This window comes from Mobula hypostoma, chromosome 8 (assembly GCF_963921235.1).
Source record: "Mobula hypostoma chromosome 8, sMobHyp1.1, whole genome shotgun sequence".
NCBI lineage: Eukaryota > Metazoa > Chordata > Chondrichthyes > Myliobatiformes > Myliobatidae > Mobula > Mobula hypostoma.
The window spans coordinates 100,776,332-100,803,218 of record NC_086104.1 but is presented as its reverse complement, the minus strand read 5'-3'; the positions used below and the strand labels follow the sequence as shown (position 1 = coordinate 100,803,218).

The 26,887-nt window shown below is 42.4% G+C and overlaps 1 protein-coding gene across 1 annotated transcript in view; it reads right to left on the bottom strand.

The window, feature by feature from the left end:
* Positions 1–26,887, bottom strand: part of LOC134350789 (kinesin-like protein KIF13B) — a 285,072-nt gene that overhangs the window by 93,068 nt on the left and 165,117 nt on the right. Inside the window, exons 11-20 of the mRNA XM_063056478.1 lie at positions 25,411–25,623; positions 18,912–19,022; positions 17,747–17,881; positions 14,157–14,287; positions 11,159–11,245; positions 8,900–9,084; positions 8,547–8,754; positions 7,713–7,875; positions 6,310–6,456; positions 1,971–2,120 (exon numbers count right to left, since the gene is read on the bottom strand). Of these exons, the coding sequence (XP_062912548.1) occupies positions 1,971–2,120; positions 6,310–6,456; positions 7,713–7,875; positions 8,547–8,754; positions 8,900–9,084; positions 11,159–11,245; positions 14,157–14,287; positions 17,747–17,881; positions 18,912–19,022; positions 25,411–25,623 (1,530 nt within the window). The remainder of the gene's footprint in view (positions 1–1,970; positions 2,121–6,309; positions 6,457–7,712; positions 7,876–8,546; positions 8,755–8,899; positions 9,085–11,158; positions 11,246–14,156; positions 14,288–17,746; positions 17,882–18,911; positions 19,023–25,410; positions 25,624–26,887) is intronic.

Here is a 26,887-nt window from a genome sequence, read left to right as displayed (position 1 = left end):
TGGCATTTGCCTTCCACACCACCAACTCAAACCTGTAAGTTAACATTCAGGGTGTTCTCCACAAGGACTCCCAAGTCCATCTGCATCTCAGATTCCTGGATTTTCTCCCCGTTTAGAAAATAGTCTGCACATTTATTTCTACTACCAAAGTGCATGACCATGCATTTTCCAACACTATCTTATTTGCCACTTTTTTGCCCATTTTCCTAATCTGTCCAAGTCCTCTGCATCCTACCTGTTTTCTCAACACTACCTGCCCCTCCATCAATCTTCACATCATCTGCAAACTTGGCAAAGTAATCTATTCCATCATCTAAGTACAGCATAAAAAGAAGTGGTCCCAACACTGACCCCTGTGGAACACCACCAGTCACTGGCAGCCAACCAGAAAAGGCTCCTTTTATTCTCACTTGCTGCCTCCTACCAATCAGCCAATGCTCTAACCATGTTAGTAACTTTCCTATAATACCATGGACTCTTAACTTGGTAAGCAGCCTCATGTGTGGCACCTTGTCAAAGGCCTTCAGAAAGTTCAAATATACAACATCTACTACATCCCCTTTATCTATCCTACTTGTAACTTGGAATTCCAACAGGTTCGTCAGGCAGGATTTTCCCTGAAGGAAACTATGCTGACTTTGTACTATCTTGTCCTGTGTCACCAAGTACACCATCACCTCATCCTTAACAATTGACTCCAACATTTTCCCAACCACTGAGGTCAGGCTAACTGGTCTATAAGTTCCTTTCTGCTGCCTTCCTCCTTTCTTAAACAGTGGAATAATATTTGCAATTTTCCAGTCCTCTGGCATGATACTTGAGTCCAATGATTTTTGAAAAATCATTTCTAATGCCACCATAATCTCTAATACTACCTCTTTCAGAAACCTGGGGTGCAGTTCTTTTGGTCCTGATGACTTATGTACCTCTATGTCTTCCAGCTTTTTGAGCACCTTCTCTTCTGTAACAGTAATTGCACCCACTTCTCTTCCTTCACACACTACAAAATCAGGCACACTGCTGGAGTCTTCCACAGTGAAGACTGATGCAAAATACTCATTTAGTTCATCAGCCATCTCCTTGTCCCCAATTACTATTTCTCCTGCCTCATTTTCTAGTGGTCCTATATCCACTCTCATTTCTCTTCTATTTTAAACATATTTGAAAAACTTTGATATTATTTGCTAGCTCGCTTTCATATTTCATCTTTTCCCTTCTAATGATTTTTTTAGTTGTTCTCTGTAGGTTTTTAAAAACTTCCCGATCCTCTATCTTCCCACTAATTTTTGCTTTGTTGTATGCCCTTTCTTTTACTTTTTCAATGGCTTTGACTTCCCTTGTCAGCCATGGTTGTACTATTTTACCATTTGAGTATTTCTTCATTTTTGGAATACATGTGTCCTGCACCTTCCTCATTTTTTCCCAGAAACGCATGCAATTGCTGCTCCACTGACATTCCTGCCGGCAGCTCCTTCCAATTTACTTTGGCCAACTCCTCTCTCATACCACTGTAATTTTCCTTACTCCACTGAAATACTCTAATTCGAACAACAGGAATTCTGCAGATGCTGGAAATTCAAGCAACACACATAAAAGTTGCTGGTGAACGCAGCAGGCCAGGCAACATCTCTAGGAAGAGGTGCAGTCGACGTTTCAGGACGAAGGGTCTCGGCCTGAAACGTCGACTGCACCTCTTCCTAGAGATGCTGCCTGGCCTGCTGCGTTCACCAGCAACTTTTATGTGTGTTACTCTAATTCAAACTTTACTTTCTCCCTATTACATTTCAAATTGAACACAATCATATTGTATTAATAACTGCTTCCTAAGGGTTCTTTTACCTTAAGCTCCCTAATCGCTTCCGGTTTATTACATAATACCAATCCAGTATAGCTGATCCGCGGCCCGGTGGTTGGGGACTGCTGCCCTACAGAATATAGATATGCAATAAGGACACACTGACATCACCTACCTCCCCCTTCTGATTGATGATGGGTACTGCATACTGTAGTTTAACGTCGTAGAACAGCAACTCCAAGAAAACATTTGCAACTCCAATCAAACTGTGGTTCTCCTGTTCGTCAAAGAATGGGTCGGCCCGCTTAAAGTAGGATCTCATCATCTGTAAATACACAATCATTTCAGTCAACCAGCAGCCCATGAAACAGCTAAACAGTCAAAAACTGTTCTTGTATCATTAGCACAAACACGAGGAAATCTGCAGATGCTGAAAATTCAAGCAACACACACAAAGTGCCGGTGGAACATAGCAGGCCAGGCAGCATCTATAGGAAGAAGCACAGTCGACGTTTCGGGTCAAGACCCTTCGTCAGGACACAGTCTCAGCCCGAAACGTTGACTGTGCTTCTTCCTACGGATGCTGCCTGGCCTGCTGCGTTCCACCAGCACTTTGTGTGTGTTTCTTATATCAATTTTTTTTTACAAAAGAGAATGGTAGATTATCAAAATTAAGAACAGACATTAAAATCATTTTCCTTTGAGATAGAGGGTTAGGAGACTCTTTGTTTAAGAGAATGTTTAACATACAGAGTACTAAACTTTCAACTCAGCATGACGCTGATCAAAATTTGGGAAATTATGGTCAGCCATATAAAACTGACAATGTAAATCATTCCTTTCACAAATATGTTGAAGTTCGAGCTCCTTCCTATTCAACCATGCACATGTATATGGATAAATGAAACATTGTTCCTCTGGGGCCAAGGTGCAAAACACAGTACATATAGTCACACACAGTACATATAGTTATGATCCCAGATGTACAGTCACAAAATCATATTAACACAAGTCCCTGAGTGACCTGGCCTGAGGATTGACAGGTTGACATAAAGTGCGAGGTGCATGATTATGTGAGATAGTATTATGTTACTGCCATTGTTAAAATAAAACAAGCAATCATATAAATTTGTGACACGGCAGCAATAAAGGATGAAAAATGACCAGTGCAGGATGAGAGTGTGTCAGTGAGTTGGGGACAAATGTCAGCCAAGGTTTCATACGGGATCTTTGAAAGAAGTGCAGCCTCAGAGCAAGAGAACCAGAGTCATACAGCACAGAAACAGGCCCACTGGTTCAGAGCTCGCACCTACTGACACCAATACCGCAGCAACCCAATTTTATCCTTATCCATCCCTATCAAATGCGCATTGCGCCCCAACACCCCCAGATTCAAACACTCAACTACGTAGATACCAGAACGCAAGAGATGCTGGAAATCTAGAGTAACACACACACAAAATGCTGGAGGAACTCAGAAGGTCAGGCAGCATCTATGAAGCCAATGTTTTGGGTAGAGACTCTTCATCAGGACTCAAGTATGCACGATAGGTTTTTCACAGTGTCTGGGATGGTACGTAAAACCACCTTTCACTGTGCCTTATTTGGCACGTGACAATGATAAACCAATACCAACGATTTCTGCCTGAACACTGGGCGCACGCTCTATTGGTGCCGGAATATGTGCCAACACTTGTGAGCTGCCCCCATCACATCCTTATGCTGGTTGTTAACATGAACAACACATTTCACTGTACATTTCGTTGTACATGTGATAAATAAAATCAATCTGATTCTAATATTGTTTACCTGCACTGCACTTTTTTGGGTAGCTGTTACACATTATTCTGCATTGTTATTGTTCTATCTTGGCAACGGACTGTGTAATGATCAGATCTGCATGAATAGTATGCAAGACAAGCTTTTCACTCTAACTTGGTACGTGTGTCAATAATAAACCACTGCCAACCACTAATGATGTAAAATATAGAGAGGATATTTTAAAGAAACCTATTCTGATTCATTTTGTCCATGTAATTGGTTTATTATTGTCACATGCACCAAATAAGGCACAGCAAAAAGCTGTTTTACATGCCATCTGTACAGATCAGTTCATTACATGATGCATCAATGTAGTCCAAGGGAAAAGCAGTAATAGAATTCAGAATAAAAAGAAGTGTTACTGTCACAGAAAGTGCAGTGCAGGCAGACAGTAAGGTGCAAGATAAGAAGAAATTTTATCATACAAGAGGTCCATTCAATAGTCATAACATAGAACAAAGAATAGCATAGCACAACTCTTCTGTTTTGATGACAAGGAGAGGCACTCACCAAGCCAGTATTTATAATCCATCCTTTTTTACCATCAAGAAAGTGGTAGCCTTTTATGAGTCAGCTGTATTGACCGTAAGACACAGGAGCATAATTAGGCCATTCGGCACATTGAGTCTGTTCCGCCATTCCATCATGGCTGATTTATTAACCCTCTGAACCCCATTCTCCTACCTTCTCTCATAACCTTTGGCAGCCTGATTAATCAAGAACCCATCAACCTCCACTTTAAATATACCCAATGACTTCGCCTCCACAGCCATCTGTGGCAATTAATTCCACAGATGCACCAACCACTGGCTAAAGAAATTTCTCATCATCTCTGTTTTAAAAGGACAAGCTTCCATTCTGGGCCTGTGCCCTCTGGTCCTAGACTCACCCACTAAAGGAAACATTGTTCTGGGTCCAATTTGCAGATTTCCAATCATACATGCACCAGATGGATTCTTATGATGATCCAGTGGTTTCAAGGTCAATATATTATCGAGAGTAACTTTTTGTTCTATATTTAATTAACTGTAATTAAATTTATGTCTAGTAGGGTCTGAATACATCTCTGATAATTAGTCCAGGTTTCTGGGTTACTATTCCATAAACACAGCCATTATGCCCCTGCAGAAAAAAATGCACAGTCATTTTAATACAACCGAAAGAGTCAGACGGACGGAAGAACTGATGAATATGCAGTATCTTTTGAAGACTGGGAAGCCCTACAAAAACTGAAGTCATAAACTCCAGGGATTCTACAGATGCTGGAGTTCCACAGCAACATGCACACGATGCTGGAAGAACTCAGCAAGTCAGGCAGCATCGGTGGAGGGGAATAAACTGTCAACATTTTGGACTGGGAGCTTTCATCAGGACTGGAAAGGAAAGCGGTGGTAGGGGAGCTGACAAGGGATAGGTGAGGGGGAAGGTGGGCGTTTGGTGAAGTGAAATTCTGAGTGCTAATAGGTGGAAGAGGTAAACGGCTGAAGATAAAGGTATCTGATAGGAAAGGACAGTGGTCTATGGAAGAAAGGGAAGGAGGTGGAATATCAGAGCGAGGAGAAGAGAGGGGGTGAAAGGGGAACCAGCATGGGAAATGGAAAAAGAGTGAAGGGAGAAATTACCTTAAGTTAAGGATCTCTCACGACCATAAAGAATGATACCATTAAGAAAGTCTTTGACTACAAGTACCTCGGGTCAAGAATGATGAGTTCAGAGAATGACATAAAGATACAGAAGGCACTGGCGTGGAGGGCTATGAACGACATGAAGGAAATCTGGAAGTTGAAACTGACCAGAGAGCTTAAAAAGAGGATTTTCATAGCAGCTATAGAGTCCATTCTCACATACGGATGCGAGACGTGGACACTCACCAAGACCATGCAAAAGTCTCTAGATGGTTGCTATACACGAATGCTCCAGATGGCTCTTGACGTGAGTTGGCAACAGCACATGACGAACGTCGAGCTCTATAACAACCTACCGATGCTCACCACTAAAATTGAGGTGAGAAGACTGCAACTAGCGGGGCACTGTCTACGCCACCCCGAGCTACCTGCCAGCTTAGTCATCATATAGGAGCCCAAGCACGGGAGGATGAACCCTGGGCGCCCGCCCAAGACTATGGTCAACACGCTCCTAGAAGACAGCGGCGTGGCTAATGTAGATGAACTGAACACACTGATGAAGGAGAGGGAGAAGCGGAGAGTCCGTCATCGTGCCTGATGCTGGCCCCCTAGGCCTGAGTCGATGTAGTAGTAGTAAGGAAATTGATGTTAATGCCAACAAATTGGAGTCTACCCAGACAGAACACAAGATGATGCTCTTCCAACCTAATGTGGCCTCATCAAGGCATTAGAGGAAGCCATGGACAGACATGTCAGAGGGAGAATGGGAAGTTGAATTGAAGTGAGTGGCCACTGCAAGATCCAGCCTTTTGTGGCGGGTGGATCCAAGGTGCCCAACAAAGTGCCCCCCTACCCCAATCTATGTCAGTGCATTGGAGGCCACACTGAGCGCACCAGAAACGATAGATGACCCCAGCAGACCCACAAAGTGACACCTCACGGGGAAGGACTGTTTCAGACCCTGAATGGTGGTGAGGGAGACAGTGTAGTTTCAAGTGTAGGAACCTACAATACCCTTGTTTGGTTCTCTGCATTCCCACGTATAGCAAGTACAAATCTGCCACTTACAGGATTGTCCTCATCACAATCTTTCCATTCCTGGTAAAGCTCACGCATATCAATAAGTCGGTTTTCCAGCTTCTCCAGTGACCAGATCTGCTTCCCTTTGCCCTTCCGCCGTACTTGAATCGCTGGTTCACTGAGAACAGAGTCTCGCTGTTGGTGAAAGAAAACATGACTGCAAAAGCACAATATAATGATGCATTTTAAGCATTTTTGCTAACCGCTATACTACCATGCCATCCTACACCTTGCAAAGTGTCACAACAGAAGAGAGATGAAAAATTGAAAAAGGCTTTAAAATCTTTCGACTTACTAAATTCTGACTGAAATTCTATACAAAGGTATCCCATTAACCTCAATATGGAAATTACCTCTGCCACAGTTCAAGACTGATCAAAATAAATCCTTTGTTCAGGGAACATGAATGTGCCTTTGTCCTCCTGCTTCCCCAATCAACCTATACCTGCATTTGATCCTGCAGGCAAAAAGCTGTCAAACAGCTCCCTTTCAAACCTGCTCGACTGTGGCACCAAACCTGCCCTAATAACCACTGCGAAGTTGCTCACATCAAATCACTCATCATTTGGTATATTTACAGGTGATGCCCTCTACACACATCTACACAGAGCATCGTTGCAGGAAAGCAGCGTCCAACATCAAGGACTCCCACTACCCAAGACATGCCCTCTTCTCATTGCTGCCATCAGGAAAAAGTACAGGATTCTCAGGACCAACACAACCCGGTTCAGGAACAGTAACCACCCTTCAACCATCAGGAAAAAAGTACAGGATTCTCAGGACCAACACTACCAGGTTCAGGAACAGTAACCACCCTTCAACCATCAGGAAAAAGTACAGGATTCTCAGGACTAACACTACCAGGTTCAGGAACAGTAACCACCCTTCAACCATCAGGAAAAAAGTACAGGATTCTCAGGACCAACACTACCAGGTTCAGGAACAGTAACCACCCCTCAACCATCAGGAAAAAAGTACAGGATTCTCAGGACCAACACTACCAGGTTCAGGAACAGTAACTACCCCTCAACCATCAGGCTCTTGAACTGAAGAAGCTAACTTCACTCAACTTCACTTGCTCCATCATTGAAATGTTCCCACAACCTATGGACTCACTTTCAAGGACTCTTCATCTAACGTTCCCCATATTTATTGCTTAAAAGCAATAGATAATTACTTATTTATTATTTCTTTCTTTTTGTATTTGCACATTGTTTGTTTTCTTTCCCACATTGGTTGAATACCCAAGTTGGTGCGGTCTTTCATTGATTCTATAATGGTTATTATTCAATTATGGATTTACTAAGTATGCCCACAAGAAAGTGAATCTCAGGGTTGTAAATGGTGACATACGCATACTTTGATAATAAATTTATTTTGAACTTTGTTACCTTTCGGTTAGCATCAAGGTTGGATGCTGGAATCTGTAGAGTCACCTGATACTCGGTCTTCTTCTCCATCTCTTCAGCGATGTAATTTGCCTCACGGACATAAAGATTCGCTTTGGCAATCTGCTCCTGCAGTTTCATGAGACTGTGATTCAGCATTGCCTCCCTGCATGAACACAAAAAAAACAGTAAAACAAAATAAGCCACCTTTCTTTTCTCTTGAATCTATCCTGCAGTTCTGTAAAAGTATGAAGAAACATGCATTCTCTTCTCCTCACCTGCCCATCATCTCCCTCTGGTGCCCCTCTTTCTTAAATGGTTCACTTTCCTCTCTTATCAGATTACTTATTTTTCAGCCCTTTACCTTTTCCACCTAACTCCTCCTAGCTTCTTACTTTATCGCCCCTCCCCTACCAACCCACCTTTCCCCTCACCTGGTCTCTTGTACTCCTTCCTCTCCCCCACCTCACTCTGGCTTCTTCCCCCTTTCCTTCACAGTCTCAGCTCACTTTGACTCTTTAGTCACTTCTATGGACGTTGCACGACCTGTTGAGCTCCTTCAGCACTGTGTGTGTGTTGTTCTGGATTTCCAGCATCTGCAGAGTCTCATGTGCTGATGACGTGCAGCTTCTTGTTTATCTACAAAGCCATGGCGCTTTTTCACTGAATGAAAGATGTGAAATTATGCAAAAATGTGAAACATCCAGGTAATTTATGCATCATGGTACCTTTGCATAGCTTGAGGATAGATTCCAGAGTAACTGTAATCCATTCCAGAGGACAAGTCAGCCTAGCTATGAAAACACCCTTCAGCTCACCTCAAAGGCCTTTACCCACCTTTCCTCAGTCCATTGACGGAGGCGCTGCTGAGTGCTGGGGGAACTGAAAGAAAGGCGCTCCATGCTACGGTAATGTTTCTCGGGGGACAAACGCCTGCGTAACTGTTCCAGTTCCCGCTCATACATGAGGCGCTGCTGTTCCAGCGCCGAGCGTTTCTCCTCCTGGTGTTGCCACTCCAGCCTCTGCAGCACTGACTGCATCGCATCTGTCAATACAGTGAACTGTGCCATTATCCCTGTCTCGCATTGGTCATACACCAAGACATGCACTCAACCACCAATGCAAACTTTCATCAACTTAGTGCTCCACTTATAAAACTAAATTTAAACAATTAAGTGCTTCCTCCCTACCATTGTTCCCAAGAGCCTTCATCGTGACCTCCATCTGTGCAAACTCAAAGCTGTAATTACTCTCGCTGGAGCCATCACTAGCGCTGTCTCCATCTCCGTCCAGTTGCTCACTACTAGAACTTTGCTTCATGGAGCTTTCCTGCCCCTCTTCATCCTGCAATGGCTTCGGTTTTGGCAGGTTAATTCTAAATAAGAAAATAAAGGTCAAGAAGATTTCTATGGTGAATTTTAGACACTTTTACTCGATTGTTGGATTGGCAGCTGATACTCATTACAAGATCATAAGACATAGGAGCAGAATTAGGCCATTTGAGCCACCGAGTCTGCACTGCCATTTCATCATGGCTGATTCTTGAGGTTTCAGTTCTACAAAAGCCAGGGTATCACGGCAGTGTAATGTTTTACAGAGCCAGCAACTCAGGTTCAATTCCTACCGCTGCCTCTAGGGAGTTTTGTATGTTCTCCTTGTGAGATTCCTCCATGAGCTCCAGTTTTCTTCCACATTCCAAAGATGGACAGGTCAGTAAGTTGTGTGCATGCTACATTGGCATTACAGTTAAAGTCTGTCACGAGCCTTGTGGCTCATCAGGCCGGTTTCCAGTAATAAATAAAGCTAACCCTTAAACGGAAAACGGCTGTAATACGTCTCATTTACTATTCAAGATACACCATCTCTACTACCACCGCCCTCCCCCATGAGTCTGAATCTCAGAGAATGCAGTTGAACAGGTACCATAATGACTTTTGAATCTCTGGTGAAGATGGTTAACCAGTATCTATTGCAACAGACATGAAAAGAGAGTCCGCCCAGGTTAGAGGTCATTGCTATTAATTAATGTAGAAGCTTAATGACAAAATTCACAAATACAGTGCCTATGAATCAGCCACCCTAGAATGGTAGAATAGACTCAATGGGCCGAATTCTATTCCGAGCTCTTATTTATGGTCCTATATACATATAACTCAGAGGAGCAGGAACAGCAGGCACCTCCAAACACTACAGTATCTTCTGTGTTGCCTCTGCAAAATCTCCCAGGTCCAATGAAAGAGTATAAACACCAAATATCAATAAACTTCACAACACAAAATCCTAACATCAAGGCTCTGATCATATTAAACCAACTTTGACAAGTTGAGTCATATCCAATACCAGATTCCTGGAATAAGCATCCCTATTTGGACCTGTGTCATAGAAAACACAAATACGTCAAAATGTCTTCAACGTGACCCAAGATGACTCAAACCGGTGGAAAAATATGTGAAAAGGCACCAACCACAAACAGTACAAGGAGCACACAGTACTCCAATGAACCCTACCTCATATGGACCATGTCAGTAGATCCTGCAAAGGACTTGGTAGTCAAGTGAGAACCCTTAAAATGCAGTGGAATCAAGCTAGACTCAATCCTGAGAGGACCATCTCAGAAGTTTGCAAATATTTTTCAGAACCCCGCTCACTTATAGAACATAGAACAGTACAACACAAAGACAGGCCCTTTGATCTCATGGTATAATTACTTTACACAAAGCCAAATTAAACTAAATCTCAGAACTAACAAAACGGAGGGCTACGTAGCAGGGCAGGATTAGATGGAGCTTAGAGTAGATTAAAAGGTCGGCACAGAATTGTGGGCAGTATACTATGTTCTATATTTAAATCTCTTTGCCTACACACGATCTATATTCCTGTATATTCATAGGTCTACCTAAAAACTTGCCCCAGGCACTAGTACTCTGTATGAAAAATCAGAGTCTTAAATTTACTCCCTCTCTCTTTTAGTACATGTTCTTAATTACATGATACCCTCTCTCATCTTAAAATCCATGACCTTGGGGGAAACAAATCAGACCACCTACCCTAACTATGGCTCTGGTAATTTGATAAACTTTTATCAGGTCTCCCCTCAGCCTCTGATGCACCAGAGAAAACAAACCGAACTTGACGAACATCTTACAGTTCATGGCCTCTAATCCAGGCAGCATCTTAATTTCGAAGAAGGTCTCAGCCCAAAGCACCAACTGTTAACTCATTTCCATAGATGCTGCCTGTCCTGCTGAGTTCCTCCAGCATTTTATGCGTGTTACTTAGCATCTCTTTGGCATCCTTTCCAAGGTTCTATATTTTTCTTGTAAGGAGGTAACCACAGTCCTGGAATCACTTGAGTTGATGCACGGAAAACTCCAACTGTGTTGACTGATAAATTTGTACACACCGATAAAACTGAATAAAACTAATGACTGTACTTCACTCTACCTTACCTGAAGAAATGGTTGTTACCCCAGAGGATTCGATCACCGTGATGAAGCTGCGTAGGGCAGGTTAAAAGGGAGCCATTTACAAATGTTCTGGGGAGAGAAGTTAAATGTTACAATCAGCGGTACTGTGAAAACATTAAGTGAACAAATGCACTGGAAGGTACAAACAAAAAGAGACCATAATCTTGGGCAATCAGAATGAACAAGAGAGAGAGAATACAGAGAATGCTCCACAAGGTAGTCACACCCATAGAAGACCCTTACAGTTTATAAAATCACAGAACACTACAGCATAGAATCTGAATCAGGTTTAATATCACCGACATATGTCCCGAAATTTGTTGTTTTTGCAGCAGCAGTACAACACAATACATTAGTGGAGAAACTAGGAATTATAGTGTGTATATATATTAAATAGTTAAATAACCAGTGCAAAAAATAAGTCACGAGGTAGTGTTCACTGTCCATTCAGAAATGGGATGGCAGAGGGGAAGAAGCTGCTCCTGAATCATTGAGTGTGTGCCTTCAGGCTTCTGTACCTCCTACTGGGTGGCAGCAATGAGAACAGGGCATGTTCTGGGTGGCGCAGGCCCTTAATAATGGGTGCACCTTTTAAAGGCATCATTCCTTGATGATGTCCTGGATACTATGGAGAACAGTACCCATGATGGAGCTGACTAAGTTTACAATAACCAACTAACCTACCGACAACTGGTATGTCTTTGGAGTGTGGGAGGAAACTGGAGCATCTGGAGGAAACCCACACTGTCACAGGGAGAATGTACAAACTCCGGACAGGCAGTGGTGGGAATTGAACTCAGGTCACTGGTACTGTAAAGCACCTTTATCTGTAACGGTGACTGCGGGTTCAGGAGAAAAGGATGAGGTGACTAGTTTCAGGGTTCAGCTCAATAGAAAGTGCATCATCTTCTAACATGACATCCTGCAGTCTTCAGCACTAAACACTGAACATAGAAGAGTGCAGCAAAGTGATATGCTGACCTTTTAACTTACTCAACTTTCAATCTAACCCTTCCTTCCCACATAACCTTCCATTTTACTATTATCCTAGGTGGCTCTTAAATGTCCCTAATGTACCTGCCTTTAACACAACCCCTGGGAGTGTGTTCCATGCACTTCCCACACTTTGTGTAAAAAACCTACCTTTAATATCTCCCCTATGCTTTCTTCCAATTACCCTTAAATTATGTCCTCTCATATCAGCTATTGCCACCCTGGAAGAAGGAGCTGGCTATCCACTTCATCATCTTATACACCATTACCAAGTCACCTCTCATCCCAAGGAGAAATACATCAAGCTCACTTCACAAGACATTGTCCCAGATCCCCAAGGCTTTAGGATGACTTAACCTTCCAAACCAAGTCTGTGGATTCTGAGTTAGCTGATGACAGCTACACAGGATTCACAGCCTCTTTTAGAGGCTGGCCAGGATGGCTTGATGGAACAGGAAGGTACTATAGAAGTGGTATGCTGAGTTTTTGCCGGCTTCCAAAGAGACACAAGGTTCTCAGTAGGTTTCCCAGGTCTTCCTTTTCCATTTTGATGAGTCACAGGACCTGAATTCCCATAGATCCTATTGGGTCTTGGTAGGGTGAATATGGAGAGGAGAATTACTCATGTGGGAGTCAAGAGTTAGGCATCACTGTTTAAAAGAATCACCTACTTAAGGCAGAGACGAACACTGAATTTAAAAAATTCTGATCAGCTGTTCTAATGACGTTTCACACATTTCCAATATTTCAGTGGTCCCCAACCACCAGGCCGCGGACTGGTACCAGGCCGCAAAGCATGTGCTACCAGGCTGCGAGGAAACAATATGAGTCAGCTGCACCTTTCTTCATTCCCTGTCATGCACTGTTGAACTTGAACATAGGGTTGCCAACTGTCCCATATTTGCCGGGACATCCCGTATATTGGGTTAAATTGGTTTGTTCCATACGGGACCGCCCTTGTCCTGTATTTCCCCCGCTAAGGTAGAGCGTTCCTATGAAACCTTTCATGCCAAAATGGCATAAAGCGAAGAAGCAATTACCATTAATTTATATGGGAAAAATTTTTGAGCATTACCAGATCCAGAAAATAACCTACCAAATCATACCAAGTAACGCATAAAACCGAAAATAATACTAACATATAGTAAAAGCAGGAATGATATGATAAATACACAGCCTATATAAAGTAGAAATAATGTATGTAGTGTATAGTCGGGAAGATGAAGGCAAAACCGATTTGTGGAAAATAATCAGCACGTACGTGCATGCACACGTCACACATACGCACACAGGTGCCCACACAAGGCTTCATGGTCATGGTAGTCTTTATGGGTAGTGTCCTGGGATTTGACTACTACTTTTGTCCCTTATTTGAGAGTGAGAAAGTTGGGAACCCTAACTGTAAAAGACAAGTTGAGGTGAGTTTAACCCTATTTGAACACCACCCCCCCACCCCCCGGTCGGCCAGTCCACAAGGATATTGTCAGTATTAAACCGGTCCACGGTGCAAAAAAGGTTGAGGACCCTTCAATATTTAGTACTTTGCCTCCTTTCCCCAGTTTATCTTTCTCCTCCCATTTATAACACCTCTTGACATAACTCTGCTACGTTTTCAATAAGCAATGCGTTATTTAGTTTCTTCTGGTCTCCACCCAAACCACAGAATGTTCCTTCTTCCTCACACCTCTTTCTCTGCAACCCTGAACTAGTTTAATTTCTAACTTTACTGAGTTCTGGTGAAAGGTCATTGATTTGAAATCTTAGCCATTTCTCTCTCCACAGCTACCACTTGAGCAGCTTAGTAATATCATAGAGGATACCAATGTTCTCCCAAAGATCTGGTAAAACCAAAAATGACTAACTTTCTTGGTTCCAAAACAATATTTTCATTTCAAGATGCAACAATTGCATAAACACCTCAGGCTAGAAGTAAGGTTTGGATGAGTTCATTTTTAAAATCAATTATAGAGGATCATCGAGATTTCACCTGGTGTTTTGTTTTGGTGTGAGAATGACGCGTCTCTCTGGAGAGATATCAATGACACAATGTTCTGGAAGTATTCCCATTCCACACAGCTGTATGTCCTGCGAATCATCAGATCCAATCAGAGTGTGATTCTGTCCAACAAACAACAAAGTACAGATTAAGTCCTCTTGTCCAAGCATGGCTTTCAACAAATAGAAGACCAACAAGTTGCCAATGCAGTGAGGTTTGATTACCTCAAGAAGTTGAAAAGATGCTAAAACTTCCACTTGGATCAATACTTCAAGACAATATTTCAGGAGTACAGGCAAGGCCATGGGACTATCTAATTAACTCCTTCAAAGAGCTGCACAGCTGAAAATTTCCTTCTGCACTGTGAAATTTTAATCATACTAATCCTCCTGAATTAATATTTCATATTAGTCGTTATAATGTTCCAATAGCTCCCACTTGAATCAACATTACAGTGTGAGTGTAGAATAAGCTTTGGATTGAAGGTGTAATTGTAACATTTATGAGAAGATGATATGAGAGATTGGGAGGGATATTTGTTCTGGATGCAGGTAGATGAGGCGAGGCAGAAAAGGGTGACACAGACTAAATAGGCTGAAGGACCTGTAGGACAGGTACATAGATACAAGAGGTTTGAAGGGATATGGTCTGGGTGTAGGAAGATGAGACAAGGCATATCAGGGTGACAAGGACTGAATGGGCTGAAGGACTCATTTTTGTGCTGTTGGATTCTATGTTGTTGGCAGAATTATGGAAGGCAATGAGGTAAGATCGATGAGCTAGTTGAGTGGTGTTGTAACAACAACCTTGCACTGAATGTCAGCAATACCACTGAACTGATTGTGGATGTCAAGAAGGGGAAGTCAAGCAAACTCGCAGCAGTCCTTGCTGAAGGACCTGCAGTGGAAAGGATGACCAGCTTCAAGTTCCTGGACGACACCATCTCAGATAACCTATCCTGGGACCAGCGCACAGAAGTAACCATGGAGAGGGTGCACCTGTGTCTCTACTTTCCTATGAGTTTTAAGGAGATTTGGCATGTCTTTGAAGACTCTGATAAACTTCTACAAATCTACAATGGAAAGCATTCTCACTGGTTGCGTTACAGCAATAAAACTCCAGTGCACAGGAACACACAATGTTTCAGAGAGAGATGGACACAGGCTCAGCCAGCTCCATCATGGATACAGCACTCACTACCAACCAGGATATCTACAACAGGCTATGTCTCAGGAAATCAGCACCCAACATCAGGGACTCCCACCATCCATTCATGCCTTCTTCTCAAGGCAGAAGGTACAAGAGACTGAAGGACCACACCCCCAAGCTCTTCTCTACTGCCATTAGGTTCTTCAACCAACCTGAAAAACCCAAACATCACCTTGGCCTCTGCGCTTTTCTCTCTTTCAATCTTGCATGAGTGTAATTTATTTTGCACTCTTGTACTCTAAGTTATGTGTAAGTTCATGTTAACTTATTCTTGACTTGTACTGTAATGCATTGCACATGTACTACAAAAAGGTAAATTTTCAAGGCATTTAAACCCCGGGTACGTATACCCACAACTACAATGCACTCGAACAATGCAGTATTTCTGGAGGTGCAGTGACAAGAGACTCTTTGCACAAATTTCAAAGATTTAAATTGGAGGGTCTGAATAAAAAAAACTAAAGGTGACTATAAAATCAAAATGAAGTGGAAAAAAAATAAATATACAAAGTTTTATCCCTGTTTCGCTGCTACATTTTCCCCTAGTTATCGAGCATATAGGAAAACGGAATTGTTCTTAAGAGGCTTAAGAAATGTCAATTACAGTAATGTAGGGGAATTACAACTTCAAAGCACTAATTGTAAACAAGTAGATGATCCTAATCCAAAAGATAAATATTCCTAAATAGCTGTCCATGGTAAAACGTACCATGGTGTGGAAAGTTGTTATTAGTCCGCATTAGACAAGCGTTCTTGTTTTCAGAACATCAGCCGAGAGAAAGGAGCCAAATCTCAAATTACATGGTCAGATTACTAGAAAGTATGCAATCAAAGCTGCACTCAATCTGAAGTTCACTGTGTCGAAAATACAGGACAGCAGAGAGCTATCAACATCCAAGAGCCACAAATGACAGCGTCCTATCATCAGCTCTCTATGAGTTCCAACATAAAAGCTGAAAATGCAGGAATATTCAAATCAGACAACATCTATGGATAAAGAAACAGGTTTTGTTTTGAAGATGCAGTACGGTTACAGGCCCTTCCTGCCCAATGACGTGGCATGCTCATCACTCCCTTGTGACCAATTAACCAGAGGAAACTCAATGTGGTCACAGGGTGGTACGAGCTCTTTACTGGCAGTGGCAGGAATTGAACTCAGGTCACTGGCGCTGTAAGAGTTATGGTAACCGTGCCACCCTTTGATTAGTTTTAAGATGCAGGAAAAGCAGAAAAGGATGAAGAACAGTAATGAGGTAGAATGACAGAAGAGATGAAGACAAAAGGTGGTGACCATAAGAATGTAGAGTGTCCATCTGATCTGTTGGCTGTGAGATCACTGTGTATATCTTGCTCTTTACCATGCATGTTGTACTATGTTAGGCTGGAAGGCAGGGAGAAGGCGGCTGAGGAAGGGGTGACAGAAAGAGGAAGGGAATAAGGATAGGAGGCTAGGAGGATGTTGGTTGAAGAAGAATATGAGCAAATTCATGCATCGGTTTCCATCAGTGTGTGTATATCAGTTCTCTAATTTCTGGTAATTTCTCCTTCCTCATCCTCTTCTTTTTTTCAATTCCTCATTCAGGCTCCCCTCTTGCCCTTTCCTTTCTCTTCACCTGCCTATCACCCCCTTTAGGTGCCCCTCTTCCTTCCCTATCTCCACGGTCTGTCTACATTCCTCTCTAACCAGATTCCTTCTTCAGCCCTTTACCTTTTCCACCTATCACCTCCCAGCTTCTCATTTCATTTCCCCCCCCCACCTCATCTGGCTTCACCTATCACCTGCCAGCTTGTACTCCTTCCCCTCTTCCCACCTAGCTCATTCTGACTACTTCCCCTTTCCTTTCTTTCCAATCCTAATGAAGGGTCTCAATTGACTGTTAATTCCTCTCCTTAAATGCTGCCTGACACGTTGAATTCTTCCTGCATTTTGCGTGTGTTACTCTGGATTTCCAGCATATCCAATGTTCTTGCACTTCCTTGCCACTGAACCAAGATCTTGCAGTGTCAAGCCCATGTGGTAGCTGATGTGCAGTGGCTCCTGCATTCCTGTATCTTTCACTTCTCGTAACTGAAGCAGAAGAGGAGTAACACACACAAAATGCTGGAGGAACTCAACAGGTTAGGCAGCATCTATGAAGAGGAATAAAGAGTGAACTTCTTGGGCCAAGACACTTCATCAGAACCCAAAATGTCAACTGTTTATTTCTCCCCATACATGCTGCCTGACTTGCTGAGTTGTTCCAGCATTTTTTGCATTACTCTGAATTTCCAGCATCTGCAGAATCTCTTGTGATTTTGGAATAGAAGGAACTGTTTAAGAAAAACAAAGAGAACATAATGACAGAAATGACGATGTCAGCAAGGAGTATTACCTTTAAGTAATAAACAAGCAGCTCATTTAAGGCTGGATCGGCATTCAGATTCACCAAGAAACACTTGTCATCCCCAACTTTGATTCCTGAGGACTGAAGAGAAATGCCAAGACTCTCAAGCTGCCTTTGACGTTCCTGTAATAAGAGAGGTGGCACAATCCATTTACAAACATGGCCTCTAACTGAGAATACCATTGCCCAAAGAAAATTTATTATCAAATAACGTATATGGCTGCAAATACTACCTTAAGATTAATTTTTTGCAGGCATTTACAGTCGAACAAAGCAATACAATAGAATCACTGAAAAACGACACACCAAAGCTGTCAAGCAACCAATGTGCAAATGAAGACAAATTGTACCAATACAAAAAAAGAACGGACAGATGGACAGATGGACAGATAGCTATAGATAATAACGAGAACATGAGTGGTAAAGAGCTGGAAATTGAGTCTATAGATTGTGAAATCAGATTCCAGTTGAAATGAGTGAAGTATGCAACATTCAGTAAAGGGACAAGAGATGGGAAATATGACAAGGCTCAAGTCAATTTTACTGTGAGTTAAATGATCTCTGTTTCAGTCATTGGTACTTGAAAGGTAACTAATCATCATTATTCACGTACAAGCTACAATTTGGTAACTCTCAGAGTATTACATAATTGGGTTGAATTACAAACCAGTAATTAGGCAGTAATTACAAACTTGAAAGATTCACACAAGAACAAATGTTATTGTATCTTATCTAAGCCCCTTGATTAGATCACCAACAGTCTTGAAAACAATAATGGATATGAGAAAGATTGGTTCAAGACTTGTGGTAACATAGGTAATTCACAAAGCACAATAGCGTGCTTGTCATTGACTGAAAATGTAAAAGAATCAGAAGAGATCAATGAAAATTTAGATTCAGAAATCAAACGGAAAGAAGACAAACCGGCCAAAACGTGATAGTAGAATCCCAGAAATGCACCGTGCAGGTAACACTGGTCACCTGAGTAATCAAATAACTATCAGAAGTGTCATAAAACAGGTTAACACATCCTGATCTCACCAGTGTAGGCAAGATGTAAGCACAGGAAGTGCATTGATGAACCCACTTCTGAGTTTGTTTCAACATAGACTTCAGTCTCACACTCAACAGAAAGTAATACTGCATTACATACTTGTGCAATGGCCTCTGTTTTCCTTAGCTTGTCTTCCCAGGTAACAGTCATTTCTTGAATTAGTTTTTCAGATTCTTCCAAACGATCCTTCAACTCTGGAGATTTCATTGCCTGGTATGGAAGAGCCAGTTGAATGTTTGTTGTGAAGAATATACAAAATAAACACAGAGTAATTCCACTCAGCTCATCATGCCTTCTCTGCCATTCATTATGATCAAGGCCAATCAACACCACTTTCTTTTGCTAAACTCATATCCCACAGCCCTGAATGTTCTTACTGACCAAGCAACTGCAGATGCTGGATTCTGGAGAAACAATGTGCTGGAGGAACTCAGTGGGTCGAGCCGCAAATATGGGAAGGAAGAAGGTGTCAATGTTTCTGGACAAAGTCCCAATGCAGGATTACAACCCGAAATGCCAACAACTCCTCCTCTCCTGCAGATGTCTCTCAACCTACTGGCTTCCTCCATCACATTGTTTATTATTAATAAATAATTATTTATTGTCTTCCGAGCCCTCTTGAATAGAAGATTCTAAATACTAATTATTTAATGGGTCCTTTATTTTTTAAATATTCATCCAAGGGACGTGGGCTTTGCGGGGTTGGCCAGTGTTAAATTGCCCATCGATCATTGCCCTTGAGAAGGTGGTGGTAGTTGTTACTTTGATCTGTACCCCTTCTCAGCACTGTTCACACTCTCTGCAACTTAAAACACACTTGTTTTCTCACTTCTCCAGTTTGGAGGAAAGATCTTCGACATGAAATTCTGACCGTTTTTTTCCCCAGTGGTGAAGCCCATTATCCGAGCCACCTTCTTGCATTCACCATCGGGCAGGAGGTACAGAAGCCTCCAGTCCACCCCAAGTTCAAGAACAGCCACTTCCCTTCAATCAGCAAAACACATATCACTAAAGTTTAGCAATACTACAATCACTTTCACAACAATGGAACTTTTTTTCTAATTCTTATTTGTTCTTATAAAAACGTGCATAATTACTGTTTAATTGGGTTTTTTCTTGTGAATGCTGCTTATATGATAACATATACCTATAAGTGCTGTTGTAAGTAAGATTTCCTTGCACCTGTGCATCTATGTACCTGTAGGTACAACAATAAACTGGACTTTGACTGTCATCTATGAAGCACTTCCATAGAATTTTCTATGTTTTAAAAAAAATCTGCAGTGGTTATAGGCAAACAACAGGAATTCTGCAGATGCTGGAAATTCAAGCAACATACATCAAAGTTGCTGGTGAACGCAGCAGGCCAAGCAGCATCTATAGGAAGAGGCGCAGTCGACGTTTCAGGCCGAGACCCTTCGTCAGGACTAACTGAAGGAAGAGTGAGTAAGGGATTTGAAAGCTGGAGGGGGAGATGCAAAATGATAGGAGAAGACAGGAGGGGGAGGGATAGAGCCGAGAGCTGGACAGGTGATAGGCAAAAGGGATACAAGAGGATCATGGGACAGGAGGTCCGGGAAGAAAGACAAGGGGGGGGGGTGACCCAGAGGATGGGCAAGAGGTATATTCAGAGGGACAGAGGGAGAAAAAGGAGAGCGAGAGAAAGAATGTGTGCATAAAAATGAGTAACAGCTGGGGTACGAGGGGGAGGTGGGCCTAGCGGAAGCTAGAGAAGTCAATGTTCACGCCATCAGGTTGGAGGCTACCCAGACGGAATATAAGGTGTTGTTCCTCCAACCTGAGTGTGGCTTCATCTCCACAGTAGAGGAGGCCGTGGACAGACATGTCAGAATGGGAATGGGATGTGGAATTAAAATGTGTGGCCACTGGGAGATCCTGCTTTCTCTGGCGGACAGAGCGTAGATGTTCAGCAAAGCGGTCTCCCAGTCTGCGTCGGGTCTCACCAATATATAAAAGGCCACATCGGGAGCACCGGACGCAGTATATCACCCCAGTCCACTCACAGGTGAAGTGATGCCTCACCTGGAAGGACTGTTTGGGGCCCTGAATGGTGGTAAGGGAGGAAGTGTAAGGGCCCTTACCACCATTCAGGGCCCCAAACAGTCCTTCCAGGTGAGGCGACACTTCACCTGTGAGTTGACTGGGGTGATATACTGCGTCCGGTGCTCCCGATGTGGCCTTTTATATATTGGTGAAACCCGACGCAGACTGGGAGACCGCTTTGCTGAACATCTACGCTCTGTCCGCCAGAGAAAGCAGGATCTCCCAGTGGCCACACATTTTAATTCCACATCCCATTCCCATTCTGACATGTCTGTCCACGGCCTCCTCTACTGTGGAGATGAAGCCACACTCAGGTTGGAGGAACAACACCTTATATTCCGTCTGGGTAGCCTCCAACCTGATGGCGTGAACATTGACTTCTCTAGCTTCCGCTAGGCCCCACCTCCCCCTCGTACCCCAGCTGTTACTCATTTTTATGCACACATTCTTTCTCTCGCTCTCCTTTTTCTCCCTCTGTCCCTCTGAATATACCTCTTGCCCATCCTCTGGGTCACCCCCCCCCCGTCTTTCTTCCCGGACCTCCTGTCCCATGATCCTCTCGTATCCCCTTTTGCCTATCACCTGTCCAGCTCTCGGCTCTATCCCTCCCCCTCCTGTCTTCTCCTATCATTTTGCATCTCCCCCTCCCCCTTTCAAATCCCTTACTCACTCTTCCTTCAGTTAGTCCTGATGAAGGGTCTCGGCCTGAAACGTCGACTGCGCCTCTTCCTATAGATGCTGCTTGGCCTGCTGCGTTCACCAGCAACTTTGATGTATGTTGCAGTGGTTATAGCTTTAGTTACAGATGGGCACTGGTCCCTCCGCCACACCACCAAGGACTCTTCAGGAAGTGATGCTTCAAAAAGGCAGCGTCCATTACTAAGGACTCTCTCCATCCGAGACATGCCCTCTTCTCACCGCTACCATCACAGCAGCCTGAAGAAACATGCTTATCATTTTAGGAACAGTTTCTGCCATCCACCATCAGATTTTTGAATAAACAATGAACCCATGGACACTATCTCAATATTTTGTTCTATTTATTGCAATTTTTTAGTAATTTTGTATGTATTGCATGGTACTGCTACTACAAAGCAACTAAATTTCACATGTCAGTGATAATAAACCTGACTCTAATGAAATTATGTCCTGTTTTTCTAAATGCAAGAGGGTAGAAATGTTAAATCCTTCCATGGGGGAGAAATTGCACATCCTCAAAACCAATCTGGCAAAGTGCGGTAGACTTCTGCCAATATAAGCATATCATATCTTGGGTTAGGACACAAGATTCTATGAATACTGAATGGCCACTTTATTAGGTACACCACATCTGCTCGTTAATGCAAATGTCCAATCAGCCAATATGTGGCAGTGACTCAACACAGAAAAGCATACAGGCATGGTCAAGAGGTTCATTTGCTGTTCAAATCAAACATCAGTGACTTTGATCATGGAATGAGAAGGGGTGGTTTGTGCATCTCAGAAACTGCTGACCTCATGGGATTTTTAAGCACAACAGTCTCTAGAGTTTACAGAGATTGGTGTGAAAAGTGAAAAACATCTAGTGAGCTGCAGTTCTGTGGGTGAAAATACCTTGTTAATGAGAGATGTCAGAGGAGAATGGCCAGACTGGTTCAAGCTGACAGGAAGTTGACAACAACTCAAATAACCACGTTAAAACAGTGATGTGCAGAAGAGCATCTCTGAACATACAACATGTTGAGCCTTGAAGTGGATGGGTTACAACAACAGAAGATCACAAACATACACTCAACACCCACTTTATTAGGTACAGGAAGGTACCTAATAAAGTGGCCAACAAGTGCATGCTTCAATATACATATTACAAATAAAGCTCATCCTTATCCAAGACATTGCCGTATGTAAGAAACAGTGAGAGTCCCTGGACTGATTTATGTGGGACACCACTAATCCCAGTCTTCCCTATTTGGTTCCATGCTCTTACCAACCTCTGCTATCAGATTCCACCATCTGAAGCCTTTTGCTGCCTTCACCTATTACCTCCCAGCATCTGTCACTATTTCCATCCCTCCCTGCTTCATTTGCCTATTACCCTTCCTCACCTGGATTCCCCTATCACTTGCTCCACACCTTTCTATCACCTCTTTATACTGCCTACTTCCCCTCTCCTTTCTACGTGTTAATTTTCTGTTTCCCACTACAGACACTGCCTGATCTGCTGAATTCTTCCAGCTTTTTTTTTGCTCCAAATTCCAGCATCTGCAATCCACACAACATACTTGCCTTCATTGCCCAGGACAGAGAACATATCAGGATGTTGTAGAACTTTCTAAAACATGAATTAAACTCTTCCTTTCCATAGATGCTTCCTAACCTGCTGAGTTCCCTCAACATTTTGTGTGTGTTTCCCTGGATTTCCAGCATCTGCAGAATCTTGTGTTTATGAGACACTGGTAGGTCAATTTGCTTTTCTTCGTTTGGAGGAGACTCCAAAGGGGCAACATGATGGGTTATTGCAAAATTATAATGGACTCAGATGACTTCCGATTATCTGAAATTTTAAATTGTCACCTGACGCCCAATTGAAATGTCTTCAGGCTCTGAAATTGTTTCAATGAAACCCAACAGAAATGTGAGGAACAACACTTCATCTTTCAAGGAGGTGGAATACACTGAGTTCAATAGTTCAAAGTACAAAGTATATATACACGTCACCATACACCATCCTGAGATTCATTTTCTTGTGGCCATTCACAGTAAAACAAATGAAAAACTACAAACACTGACAAACAACCAATGTGCAAAAGACAAATCGTAAACGCAAAAAAAGCACAAATAATAATAATAATAAATAAATAGAAAATAAATAATACTGAGTCCTAGAATCGTATGTCCCCAGGTTGTGGAATCAGTTTCTTGAGGTGAGTGAAGTTATCCATGCTGGTTCAGAACCCTGATGGTTGAAAAGTAAATAACTGTTCCTGAACTTCACACAACAATTTTGTTTGTTCCATTTTTATTCTCTTCTCAACTATTAGTACTGTAGTATTTGGTGATAGTTAACCTCATCTACCTTTCACACTAATATCACTTTCACAGTGTCTTTAAAAACACTTGTTATCCGGTCTGGTGAAAGTTCACTGACACGTTAATTGTGTCTCCTATCAAAAATACCACATCTGTTGACTAACTACAGCTTGTTCTTTTATTCCGATGTTCACATAAACCAACACTTTTATAAGCATTGAAAATCCACAAGTATAGACCACAACTATATAAATTACCACTACCTCCAGAAGAAGTAAAAGGTATTTCTCCATTTTATGCACCATCTAAGTGCAAATATCTACCATATAACATAAGCCTTAAATTCTGATAGAATTCAGAAAATAGATGAGATAACAACTAGACATCATGGGTTAAGGGTGAAAGATTAAAAGTTTAACGGGAACATTAGAGGAAACTTCTACACTCAGAGGGTCGTGAGAGTGTGGAATGAGCTGCCAGCATAAGTGGTGCATACAAGTACATGGATGGGAGGGCTGTGGTTCCAGTGCAGGTCAATGGGAACCAATGGTTTAAATGGTTCAGCATGGACAAGTTGGGCTGAAGGGCTCCATTCTGAAAAATCATTGATGCAAAGATTGGCAATCATCTCAGTTAGATTAGATGCACTCTATTTATTCTTTGCACAGTGGAACAGGGTCACTAACATCAAAATTTAAAGAAAAAGTACTTTACATTGAATCATCATGAGGCCCTCTGTTGGTCAGGGTCAACCATGGATGTTATGTCCAAGCTGTCTGTGTGATATATAGTGGAACAGGGTCATTAACATCAAAGTTTAAAGAAAAAGTACTTTACATTGAATCATCATGAGGCCTTCTGTTGGTCAGGGTCAACCACGGATGTTATGTCCAAGCTGTCTGTGTGATACGTAGGCCAGGGCAGTACAACATGGGGAGAAAGCTGTTGGCCATATAGCAGGCTCCTTCTCTTCACGCAGCCAATAAATCCAAAGGAACAGCAGAGGCCAACTGAGCTATCATTTAATAAATATTTGATTATAGGATCACACAGCCAAGCGAATTTTGTAACTGGAAGGTGAATGCAGAATTTGCCAGCAGGGGCCGCCAGAGCCCTTTAATTCCCCCTTTCCTACTCTATCCACACCATTTCTGCCACTCAGATTAAAGCAGTTTTGCAAATCAACAATCTATACTTGAGGCCTCTGCAGTTTTGAATAATTGACTATGTTACCTCCAGGTACATGAATTATATGCAATATCTGGATCAGTCAACTGCATTTCATCAAAATGTTCAAAGTTCAGAGTAAATTTATTAACAAAGTACACACATCACCATTCACTACTCTTGAGTAAAAACATGCTGTAACACAAGATTCTGTGTAGCTAATACATTGTGAAGAATCATTAACGGTGCTTAGTATTTACAGTTACTTCCATTTCTATGTCCTCTTTTGAACAGTCAATACACATCTTACCAAGCTATTTCTAACAAACCAGAATCCAGGATTCCTACTACATCATACCTCTGCTCTGGAGAGTTGTTCCCGCAGTTTATCTACTTCCTCGCGGAGCTCCCGGATGATCCGGGCATTAGGATCTTCATTCACCACAGCATGATTAATAATGTTTTTGGCTCTGTCTGCGTACCTCAGCGTTGACAGCGTTTCGTCATAATTGTCGGCTGCAGGGCTGACTGTCGCTATCATTGCCGTTTTGCTATTTCCACCAAGACTGTCCTAGATTTTGCAAAAGAAAACGTTCAAAGTAAATTTGTTATCAAAGTACATATACATCACCATACAATATCTTGAGATTCATTTGCTTGCAGGCATTCACAGTAAATACAAGAAACACAATAGAATGAAAGGCCACACCCAATAAAATGGACAAATAACCAATATGCAAAAACAAAATAACAAACTGCACAAATGCAAAAAGAGGGAAATGAATAGATAAATAAATAAGCAATGACTATCAACAGCATGAGATGAAGAGTCTTTGAAAGTGAGCCCATAGCTTGTGGGAACAGTTCAGTGATGGGGCAAATGAAGTTGAGTGAAGTTACCCCCTCTGGTTCAGGGGTAATAACTGTTTCTGAAGTTGGTGGCGTAGGTCCTGAGGCTCCTGTACCTTCCTGATGGCAGCAGTGAGCAGAGAGCATGGCCTGCATGGTGGAAGTCACTGATGATGGATTTTGCCATCCTGCAACAGTGCTCCGCGTAAAATGCCAGGGAGGGCTTCACCCATGATGGACTGGGCTTGTATCCACTACCTTTTGTAGGCTTTTCTGTACAAGGGTTTACATACCAGGCCATGATGCAACCAGTCAATATACTCTCTACCACACATCGATAGAAATTTGTCAAAATTTGAGATGACAAGCTGAATCTTTACAAACTTCTTAGAAAGTAGAGGTGCTACCATGACAGCACTTGTGTGCTGGACCCATGACAGATCCTCTGAAATGATAACACTGAGGAATTTAAAGTTGCTGACCCTCTCCACCTCTGACCCTCTGACGAGGACTGGCACATGGACCTCTAGCTTCCTCCTCCTTTGTTTTGCTGACATTGAGTGACAGGTTGCTGTTGTGGCACCACCCAACCAGAATTTCAATCTCCCACCTATTTGCTGATCTGTCAACACCTTTGATTCAAACTCGACAGTGGGGTCACCTGCAAACTTAAGGGCAATGGAGCTGTGCTTAGCCTCACCATATACTACCCTGAGATTCATTTTCCTGCAGGCATTCACAGTAGAACAAAGTAATCCAATAGAAGCAATGAAAAATTACACATAATTAAATACTGACAAATAACCAATGCGCAAAAGACAAACTATGCAAATACAAAAATAAGTAACAACAATAAATAAATAAATAATACTGAGGACATGAGCTGTCGGGTCTTTGAAAGTGACCTGAAAGGTTGTGGAATGAGTTCAGTGTTGAGATGGGTGAAGTTATCCACACTGGGTCAGGAGCCAGATGGTGGTACAGTA